Source organism: Henckelia pumila, unplaced genomic scaffold, assembly GCF_033568475.1.
Source record: "Henckelia pumila isolate YLH828 unplaced genomic scaffold, ASM3356847v2 CTG_525:::fragment_3, whole genome shotgun sequence".
Lineage (NCBI taxonomy): Eukaryota > Viridiplantae > Streptophyta > Magnoliopsida > Lamiales > Gesneriaceae > Henckelia > Henckelia pumila.
The window spans coordinates 3469106-3478435 of NW_027331857.1; the positions used below are offsets into that span (position 1 = coordinate 3469106).

General features: G+C 35.5%; 1 protein-coding gene across 1 annotated transcript; it reads right to left on the reverse strand.

Moving 5' to 3' along the window:
* Positions 1-488: 488 nt before the first annotated feature.
* LOC140873316 (uncharacterized) lies at positions 489-3755 on the reverse strand. Its single transcript, XM_073276409.1, has 4 exons — positions 3640-3755; positions 3469-3548; positions 3142-3232; positions 489-790 (listed from the first exon to the last, which is right to left on the reverse strand). Exons 1-4 carry the CDS (start codon positions 3666-3668, stop codon positions 760-762), a joined length of 231 nt encoding a protein of 76 aa, XP_073132510.1. The 5' UTR covers positions 3669-3755; the 3' UTR covers positions 489-759.
* Between the last annotated feature and the right edge of the window lie 5575 nt (positions 3756-9330).

Sequence of the window (9330 nt, forward strand, 5' to 3'; positions counted from 1 at the left end):
TACTTGAATGAATCATGCAATCACCCTTCTTGGTCAAAGATGTAAGTCGAAATTGAAAAAAATTTGAAACACATATTTCCTATCAAGGGTGAATTCCATCCTACGACCCATATGCTACATCCAACATCTCAATTCTCAAGTGTGACATAAAACATGAGACGACTAATCAATGTTGTTCAGATCCATTTGACCAATACATGAGCTGTGGATTCTTCCCTTCGGGTAGTGGATCGAATTTCTGTTGAAGAATTTCGTGAATTTAGAAAGGATTTAATGATGAACTCCAAGGCACGTTTTAAACGCTATCTTTTAAGATTCCCGTAATTTTCGCAACGGAAATCTTTATTTGTCATCGGCAACAAAATTTCTGAAAATATTCTTGAAAAAATATTCTAACAATTTTCCCCTGTCAAGAGCCTCAAGACACACTTTGCAAACAAGAAGCACAATTTCGTAGCAGCAAACTTGAATCAATTGAATGAAATGAGTTCGCAATAAAATCTTTGATACTAAAATATATATAAACTGAGCAGCAGAGTTCGTACATTTTTATTAAGCATGAAAGAACCATACTGGATGTTTTATCACCATATGAACCTTAAAAGGAGAAACACTCTACCCAATACAAGAAATCTCGACTCAGCATTTCATTTTAGAAAGGCAAAATATTTCAACAGATGCAAAATTTTGGTATAAAATAGCAGATCATGCAAGCAGTCTTTCCCAGAAGTTGAATAAGTCCATGCTCGTCCCGCCAAATCATTTGCTCTCGGAATCGTAAAGATCTGTTCTAAACATTTGATTAAGGAGGAACGTAAAGCAATAACAATAAAATACAATAAATCATAAATGGTATCCTCAAATGTTGATATTTAACAATTGAGTGTTGGAAAATTGTAGAAAAATGTGAATGCAGACAACTCCAACCAATAAGTTGAAGATCATCAAGGTAGATGCATATATGATAATAAATCATGCCATAAAAATTTTAATGGTCATCGTATATCATAATGTACAACCAAATCCAACTGCAGCATTGTTAAGCTGTGAATGATCTTAAATGCCATAGTACAGCTAGGAGTTTTATGTCAAAAGCTATATCACCAGACTCATCCCAGTATGCCCTCGGACTTCATCAGAAAATCACAAAAATATACAGGATATTCCATACCGGATAATCAGCGAAATAAATTATTTCCAAGTCGAAACAATGACAATTGGAAATTTAATGCGATGCTTAGACAGGTACGAACAAGTTAAGTAACCACCAGAATGCTATAGAGCAGATGTATCAAGTGTTTGTTAGTATTCCATATTATACTGAGCATGGCCAAAAAAATTCAGACGAAAGTATCAAGTATGAGTTTGAAAACGAAAATAATTGGATTCTTTGGGTAATAATAATAATAAAAAGAAGCTATGGACCTGGCATATCAACCTATGAAATGATTCCAGACAATGTTAATAAATCATATCACTCCTAAATTTGATTTCTTTATCTTGAGAGACAAATTACCAACTCGGTATAAGGTCATCGATTTATATTAGACGGGATAAACAAAGGCAGAATCACAAGCAAGCTGACAAGAGAGTCGCATACCGTAAAAGGGGACAAGTGTGTGTTCACTAAAGGTCTTCGGAGGTCGTTTTTCAAGTTTATAGCCCTTGAACTCAATAACTTGTTTATCCACTCCAGAGTCCAGGGTAAAAACCAGAGTGATTCAGCTTCTAAAAGGCCAATCAAATTTGTCTTAGCAAGGAAAATAGCAGTAGACAGTCAAAATGTACAAGAAGGGCAAGTTGGTGAATGCAATGAATTTACAATTTGTGTTGGAATGAATCTTATGCTCCAATGTTAAACTTCTAAAAACCTAAACCCCATATTATCATGCCGAACTTATGTCAGGTTTCGAGATGTGTCCTAAAAGGCAGATACAACTGAAGGAATATTGCTTTATTGAATCACAAATCATCGTAATCTGATCAGTGTAGACCTGAATCCTAGTAGAATAAAATAAAATTTCATGCCCATGTAATGAAATGGTGAGTCCAAGCAAAATGGGGCAGAGAAAAGTAACACCATCCTCGTGTTCGAGCATGCATTGTTGAATAGAAATCAAGCAGGTGATATTAAAGCTAGAGCCATGCTGATAACTTAATTGAGAAACATTTTGATGGGGAGAGCCTGTGATAATTGCCCTAACATATGCAAGTACATTGTAACTCATCCATATATATATATAAAACTGTACAGTAATAAGACATCCAATTGGACCAGAAGATATTTTCCTTCATATTTTTTTACTTCCTACAATAGAGGTTTAAAGTATAATTTCTGCACAAAATATTGTGTTTGGACAAAGAATTTGATCCGTGTTGAGTAATTTGATTTGCGGAAAATAAACTGGGATTGAAGATCACACTGATATTGGATCCATAACAAACCCATTACAATTGCTCGTACAAGATTAAGTTTAAAAGGAATAAAATTCAAATCTCCACATACCAAAACCATCCAAATGCAACCTGAATTCTAATAATCATCACTTTAATAATCGATACAGCAAGGCAAGATGCAACCGGAATTTTAATGCAACAGATTTTCTTGAATTTAAGGGATCAATTCACTCCTCTTTATGTTCATTCATGTTAATAACATGATGGATGAATAACATCATTTCTGGCCAGAATGGAAATCTCACAAGTCTAACACTTAGCAGAGTGCACTTGGGAATCCATTATTGATTAAACTGAGATTTCTTTTTTTATTGTTGAGGAAGAAAGCTCTCGTGATCATCTAATTATCTTGACAAAAGCATATTAAACATGAGATCAACATATAATTCGATCAAACGTGTAATCTAATTTCTGATACATAACACCAACTTCATTCGCAATTCACACCACAAACTCAAAATCTACATTTTTAGCACTTAATAAATCCAATGCTTGTATCTCGATTGATGAGAGTTTGATTTGCATAATTGCACAAGTTTAGGCCATTTAGGTCGGTAATGCAATGTCTAAGACTCCAAAATGATGCCCAACATTTACAAAACCAAGCCTGGATAGAAGACGCAGTGGCCATCGTAGCAATGAACTAATGATAGATAAATACAGAATTACACGGAGAAAGGATACACCAAGTAGAACCCATGAGCAAAGGCACCGACCAAGACTGTTGTAAACATTCGATCCCTCAAAACCGGTTTGTGTCGCAGCGAAAGCCGAACTGTTGGGCAAGCATTAAGATTTGCACAAACCAGACATTAGGATATGCAAAATCAGGGCATGGGCGGTGGCAACCCGGGCCCAAAATGAAGTCGCCCCATGCAAAAGACAAAAAAAGTTCGACTTGTTACGAAATATACCATTGTGAAATGCATTAAATCCCAGAATGTCGTCCCAAATTGAACAAAATTTCGACCTAATCCGAAAAATACGCACGCGGAGAGGGGAATGACTTACTGAGAGGAAGAACGGGAGCATAGATTAGCGGGGCCAAAAATTTGAACGGGGGGCCTTTGTTTTGCTTCCTAACGGCGTTCCTTCGTAAACATAAACACGTAATTCGATTGAAATAGACAAATTCACGAGAATTTAGAGGGGGGTTTAGGGTTCTTTTCGTTGCAGACTTACTGAGTGGATGGATCGGCCGGCGAAGCCATGGCACCTGGCGAGGCTCCAAATGAGAGAGCAAATGAGCTGTTTGGTTGAAGAGGTTTGATGATCTTGAAATCTCACGCGCCATTTTTTCATTTTTCAGTGTTTTTATTTTCAAAAAAAATGAATATTAAAGTTTTTTTTTTTTATAACATAATATTTTTTTTTTTTACGGTAAACTAGTAATTTGATTAACATTGAACATGATCGTTCATTACAAGGTTTATCAACCAAATAGAAAAATTCTCCTGCACCCAAACAAATGGTGAAGGAGATAAAATAGCATAAGAAGCAAGTAAGTATGTAACCTCATTCGTCGATCGATAAACATGACTGAGCTTAATCATTTCCCCAATATTCATTAATTTTCGGATTTTCATGGCAATAACACCAATATAATTGTAATATTCTTCTTAGTTGATGACTGTTTTCATCGCCAAAAGAGAATCAAATGAAATTTTTTGTATCAAAATATTGTGATCCTTCACGAGAATTAGCCCTTCATTGATCGAGACGAGTGCCGCATAAACAACATAAGGAGGCTTTGGATTTTTTTACCAAAAGCCAACAACACTTTTCCTTCATGATTTATAACAGCCCCTCCAATCGTGTAAGTCCCTTGATTTTGATTCACTGTCGCATCGACTTCTAACTTTATTTGATGTTGTTGAGGCTTGATCCAACGATATTTTTTGATATTTGGATTTTTAATCTTGCATGTTCGAAACGAGTTTCGAGCCTCTTGATATTCTCTTAGCCTTGCCTCCTTCAATTCAATTGTTTCCATAAGATACCCTTGTCCATTCTTATGAATCCTTCGTTATCGTTCATTCCAAATTGCCCATATGCTCTGTTAGTATAATTTTCTGAATTAATTTAATATATTCAGAAATTTTGTTGCCGATAAATAATGGTCTCCGCTGCGAAAATTACGGGGATCGACCTGCATGCCCAATCAGAAAAATATACTTAACTACTCGGAGTCGACTTATAATTGCTATAAATATGTGCATCATCAGATTCAATGGTATGTCTTGAATCAGTTTTGTTTATTCCATTGTATCCTGAGAAAGATTGAGAAACATTTCTTAAAAGATAGCGTTATATAACGTGCCTTGGAGATTCAATTAAAATCCTTATACTATTTTCGAAATTCCTCAACATGCTCATCACTACGGTTTCCATTTCCAACTGTCTCGGTTCCTCATTTAACCGTATAAAGATATCTATCATGTTCATCTTTCTCAATTGTTTCAACAACGACCATAATATTGTGTTCTTCCAATATTGTTTCGAGTCGGGACACCAAAATAGAGCATGACAAGTGGAATCTTGCTTGATATTGCAGCTATAGCAGAATTCATTGATGTTTTACCAAATTTACTTGAGTTGGAATAATATCATGCATTGCTCTTCACAAGAATATCCGAAATTTTGGAGGTATTGTCAAGTTCCAAATTCTTTTCCACCAATATTTCAATCGATGCTCCGAACTATGTCGAGGTGGATCATAAAATCCATTTTCTAGTGTATATCCTTCTCGCACCGTATATTTTTCCCTTGAGTCAAACATCCAATATCGAGCATCATCTCCCATCACGTTCAATAATGGGATAGCTAAAATGTCCTCTGCAATGTATGGAGGGAAAATATTTATGACCAATAGCTCATTCCATCTCCCCTGTTGTAATATGAATTTAACCTTATCAAACTCCATTGGAACATTAGGCTGTCGAATGAGTGTATGGTTACCTAGGATCCATCTTTCTTGAAAAATATCTATTTCTCCCCATTGCTTATCCGCCAACACATTCTTTTTTTCAATAGTTCTCTGCTCCACAACATCGATCTTCCAAATGTGCGATGGATTATTTCCTAATGGCGCTTGCATGATGTCTTGATATTTGAAATATCTTTGCTTTAAAGACTCAGCCACTAATGATTCAGGGTTTGTGATGATTCGCCAGATTTACTTTGCTAACAAGGCTTTATTGAACTCTTCTAATTTTTGAAATCCCAAACCACCCTTACACTTTGGCATACACAGCGATTCCCAAGTTTTCCAATGTATTTTGTTTTTACCTTCATTCTTCCCCCACCAGAAATTCGAACATTCCCTTTTGATTTCATGACAGATAGATTTTGGAATACGAAAACAAGACATAACATAAGTTGATATTGACTGTAATACTGATTTGATTAAAGTTTATTTACCTCCAACAGAGAAGAATTTATTGCCCCAACTTTGAATTCTAGTCACCACCCTCTCAATGATAAATCTGAATTGCATCTTATTGCTGCGAAGAGTGAATGTCGGTAACCCCAAATATAATTCATGCCCCTGAGAAATGTGGATATTCAGCATCGATTTAATGTGATTAGCCATCTCCTCATCAGTGTTAGGGCTGAAAGCAATTGATGACTTCTCGAAATTGACGACTTGGCCTGATGCTTTCTCATATGCTGATAAACACCGTCTAATTCATAAGCAATCTTCAACGGTAGCCTTAAAGAATAAAATGTTATCATCTGCAAAAAAATAAATGAGTGATTGGTGGGCATGATGATGCAATACGTACACCTGTGATTAGCTTCCGAGATTCATAGGAATTCATCATTGAAGACAGTCCCTGTGTACATAACACGAATAAAAATGGTGAGAGAGGGTCGCCTTGTCTCAATCCCCTACCCGAGATCACCTTACCAATGATCTCCCCATTAAGAGCGAAGGAATATGTGACTGATTTAATACATCGCATTACCAATTCCACCCAATGTGTTGCAAACCCAAGTTTCATCATAACTCATTCGAGAAAGGTCCATTCGACTTTATCGTATGCTTTGCTCATGTCGAGCTTTAATGCCACATATCCCTTCTTGGCTTTTTTTTTCTACTGCGAATCTAATGCAATTTTTCAAAGCCCAATAGAATATTATATCCGTTATCAAACGATCAGGGACAATAGAACAGTTAAATTTAATGATATAATGATATAGATGGTATATATGTAATAATGTCTAAAATCTCAACCAGGAGGAAATAAATTGCTTACGCAAAAAAAAATACATGTAGTTTAATTAGAAAAAATATATTCAACCTAAATCTGCAGCGAGGTTGTAACACATCTTCGTATTGTTTTGTTTTTGTTCAGATGTAATAGACAATTTCAGAATTACCGCATAATATGAGTCTTTGTGAATCGAGTAAGACTGGCATACCATAGCAAAATACTGAATTATCGACATAATGCAATTTTTTCGATATACAGATATTTTTTGCGAATTTTTTTGGTATCTATATGATATCGATATGGATTTTTTTCATACCAAAATTTCAGAATTTCGGTATCGGTATGAATTTTTTTTATACCCATATTTTTAATACGGTATATCGAAAAAACATCCCTAGAATCGAGACGTATCACGATAAGTTTATTATTATTACTCCCTCTGTCCCAATTATATTGTACACGTTTTCTTTTTTTTTTTTGTCCCAAATATATAGTAATATACCATATTTAGTAATATTTTTTATACTTTTTTTCTAATATACCCCTATTAATTACACCTTGAAAATTGTGCACTCGTTTTTTAATACATTGAATAGGGATAAAATAGGAATTTTATATAAAATTTACTTTCCCAATACATTTTTATTAGTCTGTGTGAAAATTCAAATATGACAATATATATGGGACGGAGGGAGTATTATTTTAACTCTTTCGAGAAGTTACATATAGTTATCTTGACAAACCAAATTTTAAACAGATCTTGGACAGTGTCTCATAGAGTTTTCTTGAAAAAGATATTCCTTACGACTCAAATATAAAAATTATATTTCGTTTTTCAACCATCTCAAATATATATTTTAGTTTTGTATGACTTATTTTCTATATTATTTCATCAATATGTGCCATCCGTGAATATATTAACTTGTTTTTCATTTCATTAAATTGTTGTATAAATATAAAATGATAAATTTTTTAAAATATTTTTTCCAATAACTTTAAAATATATGTAAAAATACATATACATACTAATTAAATGTATGAGAAGAATAGAGTATTTACAGGTGTGTATTCAATTAGGGATGTTAATGTAGGTGGGTTCGTGTAGTAACTCAGATTCCATTTTAAGATAATAATATGTTAAACATGATTAAGGGTTGGTAATTAACCAATTTCGGGGCTTAATCGAACTTCAAAATCAAGAATTGGATTTTCATTTTCTGAGCCAGTTCGGACGGTTCGAAGAGGACTTCGGACGCCCGAACTCAGCACACCGGGGGCTCCGAAGGTGAGCTTGTTGACTTCAGAGTTAAGGCAAGTTCGAACGATCCGAACTAAGGATCGGACGGCCCGAACTCCCTCATGCCATGCAAGCAAGATTACTCAGCAATGGATTTTGACAAGTGTCAAAATTAGAGCACTTCGGACGGCCCGAAGTGAAGATCGGAGGTCCGAACTCGACGTGTCTCGCATGCAGGCAGTGAGTTGGATCGGACGATCCAAACCCCAGTTCGGAGGGCCCGAACTCGTCCGAAAATTTTCCTATAAATAGGGGCCTTCAGATTGATTTCTGATTACGAATTCCCGAGTTTCTTTCTTCAGTTATATAGTGTGAGTTATACACTTGAGGGTCCTATCGGTAATAGTGAGATTCTGGAATAACAAAGAAGTTGTTATAGTCATTTGGAGTCAGCGACATCAAAGGGCTATTTACGGACGAAGGTATGGTCCGGGAATCTATTTAAGTTTTGGGAGTACTTATTAGCTTAGTTAAGGCTTATAGAACTTGTGTAGTGATACGGTGAACTCTTGAATATAGGATTGGAACCTAGGATCTACTATACTTGAACTAGCCTAGAGGTACGTACACATTGACTGAGATTGCCAGCGAGTATACATGTTTATATGTTGTATTTATTTGGGCATTATTATATGGCATGATATATGATTTACCATTTTCCATATTCATATGTCATGTGCATATACACGTTGAGTCTATATCTTGTTATATCTGATTATAGAGCCGCTCAGCTCTATACTCGATACCGAGAGTACCGCGACGACGGGGACATGTATGTCTGACTACTCTGGTGTACTAGACGAGTGTGGTTGCACCCAGAGGTTGATCTGTGCGGTGGCAGCACTCATATGGCGCCAGTACTGAGCATGAATTTTCAGATGACATTTTACCAGTCATTATGTTGCATGCATCATATATACATATGTTTACTCATGTTTATATACTGGGCGTTAGCGCTCACGTCCTAGTTGTTATCTTAGACACCCTATTCCATGGGGCAGGTCGCAGGATGGACGGAGCTGGTAGTTCAAGGCAGAACTAGGGAGCAGGAGTCTTGAGGAATTAATTATACAACAAGATTCGATATAGCTGCATAATGTTTACTTTTAAGTTTTTCGATATGGTTGTATCACTACAGTATTAAGCTTGGATATATTTTACTAAGCTGATATGTAAATTATGGATTATGTTTCCGCACGTTTTACTCTGTTAAGTATTTTGTTGTATTAAGTTTAATACATGCTATTAGTTGTCAGTTAGTAGGTGATTTCATGCAGGGTCACTACATTTTTGGTATCAGAGCATGCATAGATTTTGGGAATTAGTACTTGGGATTTAGTTTAGTCCTGAGTAATTCTT

What these genes read in the sequence shown, in the direction of transcription:
- LOC140873316 (XM_073276409.1), bottom strand. Translation starts at nt 3,668, where the DNA reads ATGGCTTCGCCGGCCGATCCATCCACTCA. An exon ending in CCGGCCGATCCATCCACTCA is followed by an intron (nt 3,549 to 3,639) that starts GTAAGTCTGCAA and finishes ATGTTTACGAAG; the next exon opens with GAACGCCGTTAGGAAGCAAA. An exon ending in TGCTCCCGTTCTTCCTCTCA is followed by an intron (nt 3,233 to 3,468) that starts GTAAGTCATTCC and finishes CTTGCCCAACAG; the next exon opens with TTCGGCTTTCGCTGCGACAC.